Here is a 19,059-nt window from a genome sequence, read left to right on the forward strand (position 1 = left end):
TTTCCCAGGTTACTGACAGTGAGTTCTCCAGACTCCCCGCATCTGTCACCCTGCTGTGTTAGGCTGCTTTCCTGTCATCATCCTGGATGAAGTGAACACCCGTGGCAGGTCAGGCCCCAGACTGGGACCCAGACCTGGGTACAGGAAGAAAGCCAGTCAGGCATGCCTGGGTTCACAGCCATGAGCTAGGTGATGCTGGGAGTTACTTAACCCCTCTAAGCTACCACTTCTCCTCCTACAGAACGGGAACACTAGTACCTGCCTTCCCTTGTATTTCAGTCTTGAACAATGACTGAACCAAGGAGCCGTGAGCACCGAGGGGCAGAGCCTGGCCCCTGGCTGACATTCCCTTCCCTCTTCCTTAGCACCATTCCAGGGGTCTTCTCTGTGCCAGGCACAGAATCCTGGGGGTTCACAAAAGAGTGAGATCAGCACGGTCTCTGCCCCCCTGGGGCTCACCGTGTGCAGTCCCACGTCTTCTCTATTCCAGACCCTCCAGGCTCAGCATCATCCCTGCCTGGGCTTCTGACTGACCAGACCTAATTCGTATCCTTTTTACAGGAGCCCTACAGCGAACTTGGCTAAAGCATCAGGTGGTGGTTCTTTAGAAAGGATGATATCCACTAGCACGGGGCACTTCTGCCAACTGGTTTTTCTAAGCAATGAACACACATCTGCTTAATAAATCAACTCAGTCGATTCACTGGAAGAAACATCACACTCCCATGGCCAACGGCAACAGACAAAGGAGGAGAAAGGAAGGCAAAGTGGAAGAAGGAAAATGATTTTATAAAATGTATCGATAACTTTACTGTGAATTTATGAAACCCAGCTCTTTGACTAACACAAAACCTCACTGATGTGAGGACAACAAAAGCAGCAACCCAGCTTCCAAAACCACCGCCACCTCCGTGCTTGTGGCAGCCGGCCTTCCGATGGCCCCAGGGAGGCTGTCTTCCGCGATCCATACCTGCACTTTCCCAACTCATACCAGGGTTGGTCTTTGACCAAAAATACTGAAGTGTTGGTTTGTTGCTTCTGAAATTAGTCTATAAAAGACGTTGCAACTTTTGTCTGGAGCACTTTTTCCTTTATTAGGATCACTCACTCTGGGCTAAGTCATGAGCATCCCTCTGGAGAGGCCCACATGGTGAGGAGCTGTCACATGAGTGAACTTAAAAGCAAATCCCCCAGCCCCAAATAAGCCCTCTGTTCACTGTAATCCTGACCAGCATTCTACGGGCAATCTCCTCCTGACAGGCCCTGAGCCAGAACTCCCAGATTCCTGACCCTCAGAAGCTGTGAAGTAATAAACTGTTATCTTAAGTCACTAAATTTTGGGGTAATTTATTAAGCAGCAATATGCCACCCAACTAATCTTCAAAAATCTCTGATTATTAAGATAGTATAGAAAACATTGTTGTCTTTGTCAATAAACTTCAGGAAAAGCCAAGCTGGATTACTGTGTACGGCTCTCACTATTTACACAATAGAGTGTTCACACCTGGGCCCCCTGGAGGTTCACGGACGGGTGGTAGGGGGCCCACGAACCACCTTCAAGTATAGGCAAGTGTGTGTTTTTGGGGGGGTGGGGGGAGAGGATCCACAGCTTTCTTTACTGAGCCCCAGATGGTCAGAACCACTGTGATGAAAGTTTGGTGTTAGGCAGCAGCCTAAGGAGGTCAGATCTTTTCAACCTGGACAGATGAAGGCTGACGGAGGGGGATCCATGTAACAAAGTCACCAGAGCACAGATTAAGGCACCCATGGACCACTGTGCCAAATCCCCAGACCCTAAAACAAGGGGCCTGCTTCCCTGTACCTTGAGCCACCAGTCAGCGGATGCTGATGCTCCTTGGGAAGATGAGGCATCATGACTCAGCCAGCCTCTTGGGCAACCTGGAAATGACTCATAAAGGGAGGGAGGGGAGCCCCCTCCCACCATTGTCAGGAAAATTACAGGGAGCCAGCTAGCACGCAGCCCCTGATGAACTCTGGTGCTCAGCAGAGAATGTGCTGACCCATCTCATCTGAATCCCAAGCATCTCCAAGTTCAGTTTGGGTCCCCTTCAGTGAAACATGTATTGAGCGCCTGCGTCAGATGCTGGGATTACAAGGCGAATAAGAAATCATCCCTGCTGTCCTACACCAAAGAGGCTGGGGGGGAACCTAGATAACTGAAGTACAATGCTAGACGCACCGAGAGAGAGGTGAGAAGAGAGGCCCAGGAAAGGCCAAGGGAAATCTGAAGGAAATGCCCCCTGAACCAGCCTTGGACCCGGTGGGGCGCTCCGGGCAGGAGATCAGCATGTACCAGGTCACAGGGGCATGAGAAATCACAGGTTTGGTATTTTCACAGGGAGCGTCTTTGTTGCAAGTGTTTTCACCACATAACTATTTGCTGTAAAGCCATTTGGCCGTCAAAGATAAAATCACAAAATATAAAAAAGGGACATTCATTAAAGAGGACATAATAAAACATGAGAAATGAATAACACAATTAGAAAGCTATTGTAAAACACAAAATAATTGAGTACATTTCAAATGTGTGGAGATTCATGGCAATTCTATGCAAATAACTGATTATATTTCATGGATTGTACCTAAGCACTTGTCTCCAAAGTCTCTCATTCATAGAATTATACATTTTTTTTTCTTTTTGCTTGCTGATGGGTCTCCTCATTCTTTTTTTACTAAAGTTTCTTCCTCATGAAGAGAGGTGGAGTTCAAGGGGGCCTGGCTGGCTCAGGCAGTGGAGCTTGCGACTGACTCTTGATCTCAGGGTCACGTTAGGTGTAGAGATGACTTAAAAATAAAATCTTAAAAATATATAAATAAATAAAATAAAAATAAAAGAGAGGTATAGTTTCCAAATACTAGGATGCATATTTGTAACAGAACTTTGTACTACATCACAAAGACGTATTGCCTCCTACGCTGTTGTTTGTTCTTGGCGTATTTTAACAGGTCCATTGATAGCTGTTCCCAGTTCTATGGGAAATGTGGGTTCAAAACTCTGCACCACTGTATAGACCATCATGAGGGCTAAGATTTCTACAATATAAAAGTGAAGCACATGTCAATGGAGAAATGAAACCACACTCAACCAGTTGATAAAACCAACAAACTGTCAGCCGGTTATTTAAACTTTCATGGCAAAATTGCCTTTTGGCCTATTAGTTATGCAGTGAAAATGCTTACAGCAAAGATGTTCAGGGCAAAACTACCTAGGACCAAGAAATCAATGCATTCTGGGCATGCGCAGTTATAGGAACAAGACTTGGGGCCAGAGGGGGCAGGCAGGCCGGGTAGGAGGTGCCAGAAACAGTGGACCTTGCCTGGGGTGCTGACAAGCTGGACCTGCCTGAGGGTATTTGGGGGGGGCAGTGACAGGATGACACCTGAGCTTTAGAAAGATCACTATGGGCTGGAGAGAGATCGAGACCGGAGGCCAGTAAACATCCTGCACATGGTTCAGGTGAAAGCCCAGGAGGCCTGTGGTAGGGCAGTCACGGAGGGACTGGGGGAAGGGGTAGACTTGAGTGGATGAGAAAGGACTTGTTTTCTGGGTGATGAAAATGTTCTGGAACTAGACAGTGGAGATGTTTGCACACCATTATGAATATACTGTAATTAGTAGCAAAATTTGATGTATGTATTTCACGACAATAAAGAAAAGACTTGTGTGCTTGGATATGGGGGTTGAGGCAAAGAGTGGAAGTTTCCTGGGTTAGGTACCCAGGAGGGTCTGGGTGCTGCCGACCGAAGTAGAGAACGCCAGAAAAAGATAAAGGACGGGGACAAGGTCCCGATGGTGCCGCTGGGTTTGAGGGGCCCAAGGGACGGCTAGGAGGTGTCAGCCATTGGCTGCCCTGTGAAGTCTGACACTCGAGGGAGAGGACCAGGGCAGGTATGTGGGGCATAGAGGAGTGTGTTGAACTCCAGAGGGGTTAAGACCATGGAGCCTGAAGAGACCGGGGAACGGGGTTCAGACCCTGGGAAAGTTCAAGTCTCCCCTGGGAGAAGGGGAAGAAGGTTCATCAGAGGGGTAGGAGAACACCAAGGGAGAGAGTCTAGAAGGTCAAGGAAGGAGGCTTTGTGCAGAGGCAGCACAGGGGTCCAGAAAGCTAAGGGCTGGGAGTGTTCGTGGCATTTGTTATTACAGGGTCCTTGATGACCCCTCAGCAAGAGGATTCCAATGGCAGGGAGGTGTGGGGGCTAAGGACTAAGGCCAGAGTAAGTGAGGGCAGACTGAGAGCTGGGGAAGCAGAGACAGCAACCATAAACCAGCCTTGAGAGAAGTTTGAGGAAGGGAGTGGATACATAGGGGGACACAAGATAATGGAGGGAGGTGGGTTGTTTGTGATTTTTCTTTTTCCTAAAAGAACAAGAGCTACCAATTGTGTTTGTAGACTGAGGAGAAAGAGCCAGAAGGGGGCGGGGGATAGAGATACTAAGAGTGGGGTAGGGGCTGAAGAAATAATAGAGCGAGATCGGGGTGGGAGTGCTGTTGAGTGACGGGCTGCCCCCCACTCCCCATCAGCCACGAGGGCTGACATTGCTGCAGCTGGGAGGGAAGCCGGGAGGATGGGTGGGAAGGCAGATAAGCCTGTAGCTGGGGCAGGGCGGGAAGTAGAGGGAGTTCCCTCCAGACAGCAGTGTTTTCTAGGTGAAGATGGAGTTGAGGTCATCTCCTGAGGCGGTAGGGCTAGGGTGGGGAGGGAGAGCCTGGGAGAAAAGGAAGAGAAAAGGGCCAAGGCTGACCAAGGACCTCAACCACAGAGCCGGCGATGTGGAGCAAGACGGTGGGGTCATGCACATCAAATGTGTCATCAGCATGGTTGTGGGTGACCACAGGAATGGGAGACCTTGTCCTGGCCCCCACACTGCTAACACCCAGTTGACCACACACAAGTACCTCATGGCTTCCGCGCCTCAGGTTCCTCAAGTGTAAAACAAGGTGGAGGCCTGAGGCCTGAGGCAGCAGTGGGAGAGTCTCCCTGCTCCAGTGCTCCAAGTCCTGCAGTTCTGAGCCTAAACATACAAAGGCCTTTCTCCAGAAACCCTGGGAAGGGAGCCATTTACTTCCATGTGAGGTGGGGAAGGTGGGAGAGACTGGAGGTCCTGGGAAGCAGCCTGTGTGTTTGCAGGGCATGGTGTGGATGAGAGTGGGGTATGTGGGCAGCAGTGGACAGACGGGGGGGGGGGGGGTTTGGCACGCAGGGGCCATGATTGTGGAGGGCTAGGACCAGATGGTAAACTATCCTTAGTCATTGCATGCCGTGGTGGGTGAGCCACCTCCTCTTATCTCATCTTATCCTCAGACTGACTCTATGGGATCAATTCTCTTATCATTCCTATTTTACAGATTAGGAAAAAGGCTCAAAGAGGCCAGGTGAAAGCAGTTTTAAAGATCTGAGTTTTGCGGGGCGCCTGGGTGGCTCAGTCGTTGAGCGTCTGCCTTCAGCTCGGGTTGTGATCCCAGGGTCCTGGGATCGAGCCCTGCGTCGGGCTCCCTGCTCAGCGGGAAGCCTGCTTCTCCCTCTCCCACTCCCCCTGCTTGTGTTCCCTCTCTCGCTGTGTCTCTCTCTGTCAAATAAATAAAAATCTTTAAAAGATCTGAGTTTGGGCTTCTGGCCTCAGACAGAGAGCCATCGTTCAGACAGCAGAGGTTCTAGTGCTGATGCCCTGCTAACTGGCTCTCACTTGGTCCAGTCGGTTATTTTTCTGAGGCAGAGACATCTTGTTAGGATGGCAGGAAGATAACAGATATCCTGCCTCCACTGCTTACTGGGGGGGTCAAATGCCCGCCAAAGCACATGGACGCTGGGGCAGGAGACCCGCAGACTGGCTTTGCTAGTAGCCGCGCTAGCCTTCCCAATCCTGGAGCCACTGGTCAAAGCCTGGGCTCAGCAAACCAGCATCATCCATGTACATCATCTCCAAAGAGCTGTACAACTGTCCGCAAGCTGGTCACCCCCCTTCTTTTGTGGAGTGAAGTGACCTCTGATGAGGGGATCCTGTTCTGTGGGCTCTCCCCCATTTAGCCTCCAGACGCAGCCGAGCATCTTATCTTAAAGATTCAAAACTAGCTCCAAAGGGGATGATAAACCAAACTTTAAAGATAGGCAAAGCCCCCTTCCTGTGCACAGCGCAAAATATTACAGATAGAATCATAGCTCCGCAGGTCAATGGGAAAGGAAATCCCATATCTGTTTTAGATCACTTAGAGAAGACAAAATCATAACAACAATTTAAATTATGGTCTGTCCTCATGAATCTAACAAATTAATTACATCTCATTTGTGATTAAAAAACAATGGGGGATGGGGAGACTATGAAAATAAGAAATTTATGGTAAAACAACAAAAAATAAAATATGGAGCCACTCCTTTTTTTATCAGCTTCCAATCCAAACAAATAGCAATTCACTAGTTTTTAGAAAAAAATGTATGCGACTTCTAGAACATGCTGTTTAGAACTTGGCTTAGAGCGAGTGTTTTATTCTAAAAGCCTTCTAAAAATGCCAGAAGGGAATAAACGTTAGCTCTCAATTGGAATATTTTTCTCAGTTGTCATAAACATTAAACCCAAGCAATTTGATGTGAGTTTTAAGAATCATGAAAAGACACGGCGAAGCTAGGTAAAAACTTGGTAACTTACAGTTTTCCTGTCCCTCAAGGCTTGGACCTGGAAAAGACAGAAGAAATACGTTGATTCCATTAGCTTCGATTCTCATGAAGTTTAAGTAATGTGGGAAGAGAATTAAAAACTCACAAAGCAGAAGCATCAGCAGAAGTCCTCGCCACATCTTGCCTTCTTGGGCCCACTCCAGCTGCATCTTGAGCGCCAAGACTTCGGGGCACTTAGTTCTGCCTTTGGGCCATGCCCCTGGGGCAGAAGACGCTTCCCGTGTGGCCCAGATAAATCTGCCCTGTGAAAGCAGAGAAACCACTCTGGTAACTTCTGGCGCCACAGAGAGACGGGCTGTATTGCTGGTCAGGTAATGGCGGCCATTGCTGGAAGCTGGAAACAATGAAGCATGGGCCAGCCTGATATCTCCTCAGGAAATGACTGGCCTTCCTGAGGGGCCACTGAACGCAGACTCTTTGTTTTAAAGGCACAAGTGACATTTGCCTCTAGTGCCCCTGACCCTCCTGTCTCACCTGGGTTTGGAGCCCCTTATCATGGCAGGGTGAGAGGGTTCTTCCCTCTTTCCAACCTCTACCCAAAGGGCTTCTCTCTTTGGACACCCAACAAGATGTCTCAATTTTTCCTGAGCGCATCACCCCCACTCCCCGCTGCCCAGGGGTCTCTCTCCACACAGCATAAGTCTGGACCTCCTGTCTTTCCTGGCAATGCTACGGGACAGGGCTGACTTCTCCAGAAAATTGCAGATTCGTCAGACAGACCAGCTGCCTTGGGGTAAACTCAGCTTGGAACCTGCTGTTCCTAGGAGGCTGTCCCTGGCTTCTGCAGTTGGTTTCAGGGTGGATAAAGGCAGCTCTGTGAGACATGCATGTTTTCTGGTGGCCCCCTCCAGCCTGTACCTTTATTTTATTTTATTTTATTTTTTAAGTATGCTCCATGCTCAGTGTGGGGCTTGAACTCACGACCCTGGGATCAAGAGTCGCATGCTCTACGGACTGAGCCAACCAGGCAGCCCCAGCCTCTACCTTTAAATATACACAGAGTATATCAGGCCACAGGGAGCTTTCTGAGATATAAATCAGTTCCTTTCACTCCCTGGCTTGAAACCTTGTGATGGCTCCCCACTGTCCTCCACAGAAAGTCAGTTTACAATCCTCCACAATCCAGCCCTTGCTTACCTTTCCAGCCAGGTCTCTCACCAATTCTTTCCTGGCCCCTACATTCTGATTGCTAGGATTTATAGTTCCCAGGACACATCACGTGTCTACGCCTTTGTCTATGTTGTTCCCCTGCCTGGAGGACTCTTCCCCTCTCCTTTTCTGGCCTATTCCTACCCATGCATCGTAACTCAGTTTAGGCATCCACTCTTCCAGAATTCTCTCCTGTCTCCCCCACACTGAGCTGCCCTTCCTCTGCATCCCCCTCTGCATTCCTCACCTCCCTAGCCTTCCTTCTGTGAGACACTTTCTATGGTGTGCCATAATGGCCTGTCCTCCCCCAAGTGGACTGCTAGCTGCATGGTAACAGGGACAGTGCCTGGTACCTAGTAGGTGGTCAAAAAACATTGGTAGAGGGGCGCCTGGGTGGCTCAGTGGGTTAAGCAACCAACTCTAGATTTCAGCTCAGGTCACGGTCTCAGGATCATGAGATCGAACCCCTGCATCAGCTCGAGCGGGAGCCGGCTGTAGGGTCTGCTTGGGATTCTCTCTCTCCCTCTGCCCCTCCCTCCACCTGGAGAGTCCCCACCCTCTCTCTCTCTTTCAAAAAAACAAAAACAAAAATACGTTAGTACAGTGGATGATTGGGTGAATGAAGATAAGTTAACAGTATTGTCTGAATTAGATTATTACTGCCTTGAGGTCAGAGAGCCGTGTTGTTTCTGAAACGCTACCCTCTGATACGCCCATGGGTAAAGCTAAGTCAGATTGGAACCGGGACAAATAGAAACCAGACTTCTCTGCCCTAGGGCAAATACCAAGAAGTGATGGCTTCCAGCTAGCGAACAACTCCTCTCTCTGATCTATGGTTCAGTGGAAGTTATGAGAAGAGCTATTGAAGAGCCATGCAGCATAAAAGAACATTTTCTATTGTGTCAGTTACTTTTGGTGTTTGGTATTCTCTGTTGCCCACTGTAAACTCTCTCCTTTAGCAACCTACCGGAAATCACCCCCACCCACCCACCAAATTTCTATTTGTCGAGAAAAAAGGAATACCATGAGTCCTAAAATAGATGTTGGCTTCAAAGATAACTTTCACCTACAGCAGACTAACCAACTTTTGCTTCTCAAAGTGACGTTCAAGCAATGGTGGTAAATGCCCCACCCGATGCCCCTAAGTCCCAAAGTAAACTTCTAGGACTTAGTCATTGTTTCTTATACAATGCTAATCGTTTTAGAACACCATGAGAAAATAAAACTTCATTTCAAAATAAGTGTTAATATTTCAAAAGAAAAGCAGAAAAAAAACTGTATCCCACCTCTCACACCATGCACCAGGATTAATTCCAAATGGACCAACCATCTGAAAGGACAAATGAAGCCATAGGAGTTCTGTAAGAAAACGTGAAGGAATTCCTCATGACCCTGGAATGGCGAAGGCTGGTTTAACTCTGACTTAAAATCCAGAAATTATAAAAGACTGACAAATTATACTCCATGAAAAAAGAGTTCTCCCCTCCCCCCCAAAAAAAGTTCAGTCAAGAGAAAAAAATACAAACTGGAAAAAATATTTGCAATTTATATCATAGACAAAGAGCTAACCTCTCTAACATGTAAATTAATATGTAACCTCTCTAATATCCATCCCACAGCCACCATCCCTCATTGCAAACACTTACCTGCTTTCTGTCCTTATGGTTAAGTTTGCATTCCTAGAATTTTATAAAAACGGAATTATACCGTATATACTTTGGGGGGGGGCATCTATCTTCTTTCAATCAGCGTCATCAATTATTAATTTTTTATTGCCGAGTGGTATTTCATTGCATGGATATATCACAGTTTGCTTATCATTATTTATTAATGAACATTTGAGTTGTTTCCAATTTTGAGCTCATAGAGAGAGCTGCTATGACCATGCCTCTGTATGGACGTACACTTTCCTTCCTCCTGGGTAAATAAGGGTGTGGTAGGTGTATGTCTGGCATTTCAGGAAACTGCCAAACTGTTTTCCAAAGCGGCTACAGCATCTTACACTCCCGCCAACGATGTCTGAGAGTTCCGGTGGCTCCACACGTTACCAGCTCGGGTGCTGGGGCTCTCCAAGCAACAGAGAGCCCAAACTGGAAGTTCCAGACAAGGCTTTGACTGGGCTTATGTTAGAGCTCCAGGGAGACAACACAAAGGGAAGGGTCCCTCCTGCTGGCTCTCTGAGCAAAGGCCAGGGAAAGATTGTCAAGAGGCTGAGGCAGGAAAGGAGTGGCTGGAACAGGTAAAGGGGGGGGGGCGTGGAGATGCAGGAAATGGGGAGCACAGGCACTGGACAGGACGTGCTTTGTCATGCATCGCTCATCTGGTTGGCATGTGAAATCTCCACCCAGGGTGTGATTTTTAGTCCTGTGATGAGGGGGAAAGTCAGTGAAAGGTCAGTGCTGGGGCCCTCCTGAGCGCAGACTGGTTTGGTTCAGTCTCCACCAGTCTTGGTAGTGGAGTCCTCCTCCTGTGAACAGCCTACATCCATGTTCCTGCAGGATCCGCACAGGGATTCAGCCATCAAGGGGCCCTGGAGGGACGCATGGGTGGCTCCGTGGGTTAAGCGTCTGCCTTCAGCTCAGGTCATGATCCCGGGGTCCTGGGATGGAGACCCTAGTGGGACTCCCTGCTCAGCGGGGAGCCTGCTTCCCCCTCTGCCCCTCCCCCTGCTCCTGCTCTCTCTCTCTGACAAATAAATAAAATCTTAAAAAAATAAACAAAAAAAGGAATGCTGGACTTTTGGGGTCTGGGTTGAGGGCTTGGAGTCCTGTCCCTTGGTCTGTCTCAATTTGAGCTATTCTAGGCCCCTTGACCTTCCCTTATGAATTTTAAAATCAACTTCTCAATTTCTACCAAAAAAAAAAAAAAAAGCCTTCTGAGATTTCGACTGGAGTTGCACTGAATCTGCAAACCAATCTGGGGAGAAGTGACATTTTAACCCGACCGAGAGTATTCCGGCCCAGTGACACAGCATCTCTCTCCATAAACAACAATGTTGTATAGTTTTAGTGTACTTTTCCTTAGGAACCTTGTGTCTCTTTTAGTTTTTTTAAGTCATGTTAATGTACTACCTATTAAAAATCAAATTAGGAAATTAAATTCTAAAATAAAAGCTGTGCCTCGGGTGTTAGAAATCATTTGGAATGTCTCTTGTGTCCACCCCACGGCCCGGGAGCCAAGTCCACACGAGGCTGATCCTTCACGGGAGAGCCCCACCCCCACCCCGTGGGTCTATCTCCCTCTCTCTTTCTGCGGGAACCCCTCTTTCTAGCTCTCAAGGCAATCTCTTCCTCCTCTCTTGCCCCTGGCTGTGATGTAAGAACAGAAGTGTATATCCTCCCTCATTTATTTTATTCATTGAAAAGATGATCAGGCTCCTTACCCTTTGTGAAGTATGAATGTCTTAATAAAAATTAAAAATGTATAAATGGAAGGTTTTCTAATTCACTTTTTAAAAAAAATCATAAACTGAGTGGCTTTTTATATGTGTGTGGCCCTCACATAGCTCTCCCCTTCCTGCCCTTTGTCCTTAGTGGACTCCTTAATAGAAAAAAAAGAAAGAAAGAAAGAAGTTCCTCAAATGATTTTGCTCCCTTCTTCCTCTTCTTGGTGAGAGGGAATTGAAGAACAGAGCGGTTTCTGCATGCTGTCTTCTGCCTTCCAACGCCAGGGAAGTCACACAAATCTGGAACACAGCAATTCATTAACCGCGGGAAGAAACTGCTGTAATAAACCCCAGGAAGTGCTTTTTCTGAGAAGCCAGGGGTGGGGTCGGGAAAGTTGCGGGGGAGGCAGCAGGTCTGAGAGCTACAGCACCAGGCAGGGCTGACCACCCATCTCTTTCATGACCACGGTGACAGGCAAGAAGGTACTGACCATTCCCCCAGCCGGTGGCTACAGCTCTGCCTCAGGAACCTTGGTGAGTCCAGGAGCAGGACTAAGCCCCCATTTGCTGAATTTGGAAGTTACCGCAATGGAAGACTAAGCCTGGTGTTCCAGTCCCTTCTCTGCAGTTTAATAGCTTCCGTGTTTTGAGGTTCACTTTCCTTGCCTGTAAAATGCGGATAATATGCCCATTCTACCCATCTCACAGGCTTGTTACGAAGATCAAAGCACAGGTAACCAGCAGGGCACACTGAGAACACAGTAACAACAGTTAGAGGTCTGGTTTGGCCCCCAGCTCACCTGATCTGAATTACTGCTCTGGCAACTCAACTCAACTTAATTCAACTTAACTTAATGAGCTCAAGGGGAGGAGCCCAAAGGCCCTAATTCAATGCCCACCCAGGTGCTGTTCTCACAGCCCCAGTTGCCTCACAGAGATGGGCCGCTAGGCCAAAGGGAGGCAGGGGGAAACCTTGTGTGTGGGGGGGGTGAGGTAGGGTAGGGGGAGAGGGTCAATGCTGTTTCATCCCCTGCTGGAGGCCCCCTTCCAGTGACAGGGGATAAGATTGTATTTTAACTCATGGCTGTAGGCATTTTTGTCTTCACAGGCACCTTCCTCCATTAAAAAAAAATTATATTTTACAACTCCATTGTATAAGCAAGAATGTATTAGAGTTATATTTATATTAAAACATTTCTTTGACCTAAAGTTCCTTTTTATTCTTCTGATTACAAAATAACTTTCTTCATGGGCCCCTAAAAGTATCGTGGAGCCTGGCACTGTGCTTCCTGTGTCTAATGGACAAGTTGGCCCTGATGACAATCAGCCACACAACAGCCTAAGGGGCCAAGGAGTCTGCTGTGTTCTGCTCTGAGTTGCCCAGGCACTGGCCTGGGAATAGGACCAAGAGCACTACCATGTCTCAGGTGCCAAAATGAAAACACTCTACAGGTATTTGTGCATTCTGTTCCCCAAAGTGCAACCAACAAAAAAGAGATGAATTGGACTTCGTTGAAATTACAAACTTGTGTGGCAAAGGACACCATCAAGAAGTTGAAAGGCAATTCACAGAATGGGAGGAAATATTTGGAAATCATCTATCTGATGAGGATCCAGAATATATAAGGAGCTCTTACGACTCAACAACAAAAAGACAACCATTTTTTAAAAAAATAGGCAGAGGACTTGAATAAATATTTGGCCAATAACCACATGAAAAGATGCTCAACATCATTAGTCATTAGGGGATTGTAAATCAAAACCACAATGAAATATCACTTCATACCCAGTAGAATAACTATCATTAAAAAGACAGACAATAATAAGTGTTGGTGAGCATGTGGGGAAGCTGGAACCCTCACACGTGAGTGGTAGGATTGCAAAATGATGCAGCCACTTTGGAAATCAGTCCAGCAATTCCTGGAAAGGTTGCAAATAGAGTTGCCAAGTGACCCAGCAGCAATTCCATTCTTAGGTATAGACCCAAAGGAAATGAAAACATGTTCACACAAATACTTACATGCAAAATATAGCAGCATTATTAATAATACCAAAAAGTAGAAGGAATGCAAATGTCTATCAGCTGATGAATGGATAAACAAAATGTGGTATATCCATACGATAGAATATTATTTGGCAGAAAAAAGAACGAAGTATGGATGAAACTTGCTACAGTATGGATGAACCTTGAAAATGTCATGCTAAGTGAAAGAAGCCAAATATGAAAGGCCGCGTATTATATGACTCTATATCTATATATATGAAATGTCCCAAATAGACAAACCTCTAGAGACAGAAGTAGATGAGTAGTTTCCGAGGGCCAGGGGAGTTGGAGGAAATAAGAGTGACTGCTAATGGGTAGGGAGTTTCTTTGTAGGGGTGCTTACAAAGTTCTAAAAGTCGGGGCTCCTGGGTGGCACAGTTGGTTGAGCGCCCGACTCTTGGTTTTGGCTCAGGTCACGATCTCAGGGTCTTGGGATCCAGCCCCAAGTCTGGCTCCACACTCAATGCAGAGTCTGCTTGAGATCCTCTCTCTCCCTCTTCCTCTGCCCCTCCCGCTTGTGCGCTTGTGCTCTCTCTCTCTCAAATAAATAAATAAATCTTTTTTTTAAAAAAAAAGCATTGAGGGCGCCTGGGTGGCTCAGTTGGTTGGGCGACTGCCTTCGGCTCAGGTCATGATCCTGGAGTCCCGGGATCGAGTCCCGCATCGGGCTCCCTGCTTGGCAGGGAGTCTGCTTCTCCCTCTGACCCTCCCCCCTCTCATGCTCTCTGTCTCTCATTCTCTCTCTCTCAAATAAATAAAAAAATCTTTAAAAAAATAAATAAAAAATAAAAAATTTAAAAAAAGCATTGAGAAAAAAGTTCTAAAACTTGAGTGTGATGATAGTTGCACAATTCTGTCAGTAGACTAAAGACCATCGAATTGTACACTTTAAACAGTTGAATGGCATGGTGTATGAACTACATCTCCATAAAGCTGTTATTTTAAAAACCCTAGGAAGCAGGTGTTTTAGTTTCTTGGAGCTGCTGTAACACATCCCCACAAACTTGGAGGTTTAAGACAACACAAACTTATTCTCTCACAGTTCTGGAGGGCAGAAATACAAAATCAGTACCACTGGACCGAAACCAAGGTGTCCGCAGGGCCACACTCCCTTCAGAGGCCCCAGCTCCAGCCTCTCCAAGCTTCTGGGGGCTGCCGACATCCGTGGCCGTGGCCGCATCACACCCATCTGTGAGGCCAGCATCTTCAGAGGTCCCTCTGTTTCATCTTCTCATTGCCTTCTCCCCTGTGTGTCAAATCTCCCTCTGCCTCTCTTTTAAGGACACTTGTGATGACATTTAGGACCCACCCAGATAATTCAGGATAATCTCTCCATCTCAAGATCTCTGACTGATCACATCTGCAAAGACCTTTTTTTCCCATATTAGGTAACGTTCACAGGTTCCAGGGATTAGGACCTGATATCTGTGGGGGCTGCTATCAGTCCTCTACACGTGGGGTCAGGATCGCTGTCAGAGATGGGGAAATGGAGGCAGAAGGTGAAGCATCAACCAGTTCTCAGGGTCACATCTGCCAGGCTGTGTCTGTCTGTCTGGCTTGCTCTGAGGCCTCCAATCACTGGCCTTGAAGAATACCTTCCTGATAGAAAACTCAGATCCAGCCCTGGACCTGACACACATGAATCACAAGACCAGGACCAGCTTCCCAGGTATGTAATCTGGGCAGTCACACAGGGCCTGTGCTCAGAAGAGGCCGTGCTTGGTTTAATGCTCTGCTGTCACCATCTTGAAATTATATTATATTATATTATATTATATTATATTATATTATATTATATTATATTTATAGGACATGCGAACAGGGGAGGGGCAGAGGGAGAAGGAGAGAGAGAATCTGAAGCAGATTCCATGCTGAGCGCAGAGCCAGACATGGGGCTCGATCTCATGACCCTGAGATCATGACCTGAGCTGAAATCAAGAGTCGGATGCTTAACTGACTGAGCCACCCAGGCGCCCCACCATCTTGAAATTCTTAATCATTTTTGGTAAAGGGGCACTGCATTTTCATTTTGCACTGGATCTGCAAATTATGAAACTGGCCCTGCATGTGACTTTGGGCAGGAAAAGGAACCGATGAGATGAGGTGGGTGTAAAGGCTCCCCTGTGCCCTGGCCTCCCCTCAGGGCCAGGCTCCCTAACCCCACCAGCTATTCTCTCTGCTTGGAGCTCTTCCTGACCCCCATCCCCAGCTAGCTAACTCCTCACCCCCAGGCTCAGCTCAAAGGAGAGTCCTAGCCCTGAGCAGAGTTCTGGTTGCGTATTCTCAAAGCACCTGTCACTGTTGGTAATCCTCTATTTGTCTGTGTGAGCCTTAAGAAGGGTCACCCCTAGTAGGCTGTCAGCTCAGCAAGGGCAGGTGTGGGTCTGTTGGGCTCACTGCAGTGTCCTGTGACATAGTGAGCCCTGCATGAATCTTGGCTAAATGAGTTCAAGAGCTGGGAGGACAGCTGGGATGTAACAGTCGTCAGGTGCAATGATGATGCCTGGACCACGGCGTCGGATTCGCTCTCCGTGGCTGGCCTCAGCGCTGAGCTGGACTCCTGGGGGGCAGATGGAAGGCCAGTGTCGGCCCCTTGCCCTGTGAGGCAAGATACAGCCCCGAAGGGAGGGCAGGCCCGAGGCCAGTGGAGGTGCCCAGGGCCTGAGGAGTCCACAGGAGTGAGGGAGGAAGCGTATCCTCTTGCATGAGAGGCGGTTTGGGTTGGAAGTGGGCTGGGCCAGGCATCCTGAGAGGCCCCTGGCAATCACCTCTGCCTGCCTTGGTTTAGCAAATAGAAATACCTGACAGCCAGTTACATTTGAATTTCACATAAGCAACAAGTCATTTTGTTGTAGAGGTAGGTCCCAAGTATTGCACAGGACATACCAGAACAGGATTTGGTCTCCCTGAAATTCAGATGTAAGTGGGCATCCTGTAGTTTATCTGATAGCCATCACTCAGGACCCCTCTGTTTCAGGAATGCTTCTGCTAAACTGGAGTCATGTGTAGAAAGGCCAGAATGTTTGGGGCGGAAGCAGTGCATTTCCCCATTTTTTTAAATTTTCAGGTGATTTGAGGGGACACAAGGGAAAACGGGCACTAAGTGGGGCTGCAGATGGGAGGGAGTGTCAGAAACACAGGTCCAGTCCAGGACCAGGAGGTCAGCAAAGATGCCTCCCTGCAGAGGGATGGCCGCTCTCTTCCCTAGCAGGCACCCCACTAAACACCAGGAAAGACAAAGCCCTGGCCCTGCCCTCAAGGGGTTTGGAGGCTGATTTATCAACAGATTATTCAGCAAAGGGTCAGACATGCTGAGAGAAGCTCCCCCTAGAAGACAGAAGATAAGAGGTGGCCACCCCTGGATGTTCCTCTCTCGTTTTCCTCATCAGTCTAAGGTGGAAAACCAGATCTACCTCCATGACCAGTGCCTTTATCCGTCTTCTTGACAATTGATTTTATCCTCTGACTTCTTCTTCCCAGTTTTGAATCATCCACAGATTTTATCAGATGGTCACCAGGGTCCTCATCCAAGTCATTAATAAAAATATTTGGTAGATTAAGATAGAGCCCTATGGCACTCTACCAGAAATTTGCCTCAATCTCAAGTGGACTCCCCACGGAGTGTGGAGCCCAACACCAGGTTCGATCTCAAGACCCTGAGATCAATACCCAAGCCGAAATCAAGAGTCAGACACTTAACCGACTGAGCCACCCAGGCACCCCTGCCCTGGGCTGATCTTAATCAAAATCCTTTTGATGGGGCGCCTGGGTGGCTCAGTCGTTAAGCGTCTGCCTTCGGCTCAGGTCATGATCCCAGGGTCCTGGGACCGGGCCCCGCATTGGGTTCCCTGCTCAGCGGAGAACCTGCTTCTCCCTCTCCCACTCCCCCTGCTTGTGTTCCCTCTCTCGCTGTGTCTCTCTCTGTCAAATAAATAAAATCTTTAAAAAAGTCCTTTTGATATAAATGTTTAACAAGCTACAAATTCCCTTCCTCTGCTGTCATGTATCCCACACATCTCCATGAGGATATGAGGCTTCTTTGTGAGGATGTCCTAGGTGCTTGATCAAATCCAGAGGTACTAGCGAACTATACATCCATTAGATGGCGGCGACTCTCGTTACTATCCTAGCAGCAGTGGTAGCAGATAACAATAATAAATAATGGAATTTTTTTTTGTCTTCACTCTCCTTTTTCTGTCCTTTCTATCCAAGATGAAGTAAACTTGGCTAAAATAAGAGGAAACCTTAATTGGTGTATCATAAGTTCAAGGAGGAATTACCCTGCCAGGAACAACTCTTGCGGGGGAGGGGTGGGAAACGGTCATGGTTTATCTAGAAATCAGCAAAATGAATTTTAGATACAAAAAGTAACTTTGGTTTAAAGTACAAGCAGTTTCCAGCTTATCATCAGATGGTTTTGATCCAGGAGTTTGTTTTTATGTTGGCTGTTGAGCAAATGCTAACTGTAGTCAGAAAACAATCTGACAAACACTGATTAGGTTCTCTGCTCGGCGCCCACAAGCCATTTATCCACAATGAGGCTGAAATCATAACTGGGCCCCAAGTCTCTTCAAGCTCCCAGCCTTGAGCCCCTCTTAATCCCCGGGGGAGATCTGGTCATTTCCCTTCCCTGCAGGTGGGACCCAGGAGGGAGCTGCCTGCATGCAGGGATTACTTTTAAGTCCACTGTCTGTAACTTAAAGACATTGTTAATGGGGCATAATCCCCTCGTTTGGGGGACTTCCCAGCAGGAACAGTGTCCCCATCCCTCACGTCACTCCATCCGTGCCTGTAGACCCCCACCTATAGAGTTCCAGAGCCTCACCTGGCCTGGGAAAAGGTGGTGGCCATTTCTCTCACCTGTTTTCTTAAGCCCCCAAAATGTCCTGACTTTAGAAGGTGGGGGAGAGGGGCGCCTGGGTGGCTCAGTCAGTTAAGCATCTGCCTTCGGCTCAGGTCATGATCCCAGAGTCCTGGGATCGAGCCACGCATCGGGCTCCCTGCTCAGTGGGGAGCCTGCTTCTCCCTCTCCCTCTGCCTGCTGCTTCCCCTGCTTGTGCTCTCTCTCTCTGTCAAATAAATAAATAAAATCTTTAAAAAAAAAAAAAGAAGAAGAAGGTGGGGGAGATAGGGAATTCCAAAGCCACAGATCCCAGGGGCCTTGATATCTACCCTCTACAAAACTCCAGCAGATTATTTAATAGGTATGTGAAAACTTCCTGGTATGTCTAAGCATCCTCTAAAATCTTTTCCTAGCGAGTGATGTTGGCTCACACAGTGTGCAGAACCTCAATAAAGGCTGTTGAAACAAACAAACAAAATTATGGAAGGGGCCCAGACCTCTGCTGTTGGGAGTTAGGGAAGGTTGGAGAACGGGGAGTCGGGGCCAGGCCTGGCAGAGCTGCCCGTGAGGGTCACACCCAGGAAAGCTCAGGCCAGATATTAAGGACTAGACACGGCCTGGGTCATGAAGTAGGGAGTAGAGGAGGAGTGCTCAGTGCAGGGACTGAGAGGGGGAGCCTAGCACCCAACAGACAGGTGCAGATCAGAGCAGAACTCTCCCAGGTGTTGGCAGAGGGCACTTGCAGCTTCCAGGCGGGAGGCAGAAATGACCAGAAACCAGCAGGATCTTCTAAAAATAAGTCAGGACAAAGTGAACCTGGTTTCTTTTGTTGTCAGGGTTACTAGATTGTTGAAACAGTAATATACTGCAGGTACAGGGTTTCTGAATTTCAGCAAGACATCTGACCATGTATGTCCTGGGGTCCTCGTGGAGAAGTGTGTGGTAT

General features: G+C 47.8%; 1 protein-coding gene across 6 annotated transcripts in view; it reads right to left on the minus strand.

Moving 5' to 3' along the window:
* Positions 1-19,059, minus strand: part of PECAM1 (platelet and endothelial cell adhesion molecule 1) — a 94,615-nt gene that overhangs the window by 70,845 nt on the left and 4,711 nt on the right. For 5 of the 6 annotated variants that reach the window (XM_078065932.1, XM_078065931.1, XM_078065930.1 and 2 more), the window contains exons 2-6: positions 11,718-11,892; positions 9,488-11,526; positions 9,128-9,200; positions 6,778-6,934; positions 6,664-6,690 (exon numbers count right to left, since the gene is read on the minus strand). In XM_078065932.1, the coding sequence (XP_077922058.1) occupies positions 6,664-6,690; positions 6,778-6,841 (91 nt within the window). In that variant the 5' untranslated portion in view covers positions 6,842-6,934; positions 9,128-9,200; positions 9,488-11,526; positions 11,718-11,892. Of the gene's footprint in view, positions 1-6,663; positions 6,691-6,777; positions 6,935-7,829; positions 7,847-9,127; positions 9,201-9,487; positions 11,527-11,717; positions 11,893-19,059 lie in introns of those variants that run through there. The other variant, XM_078065927.1, reaches the window with a different exon arrangement.

This window comes from Halichoerus grypus, chromosome 2, assembly GCF_964656455.1.
Source record: "Halichoerus grypus chromosome 2, mHalGry1.hap1.1, whole genome shotgun sequence".
NCBI lineage: Eukaryota > Metazoa > Chordata > Mammalia > Carnivora > Phocidae > Halichoerus > Halichoerus grypus.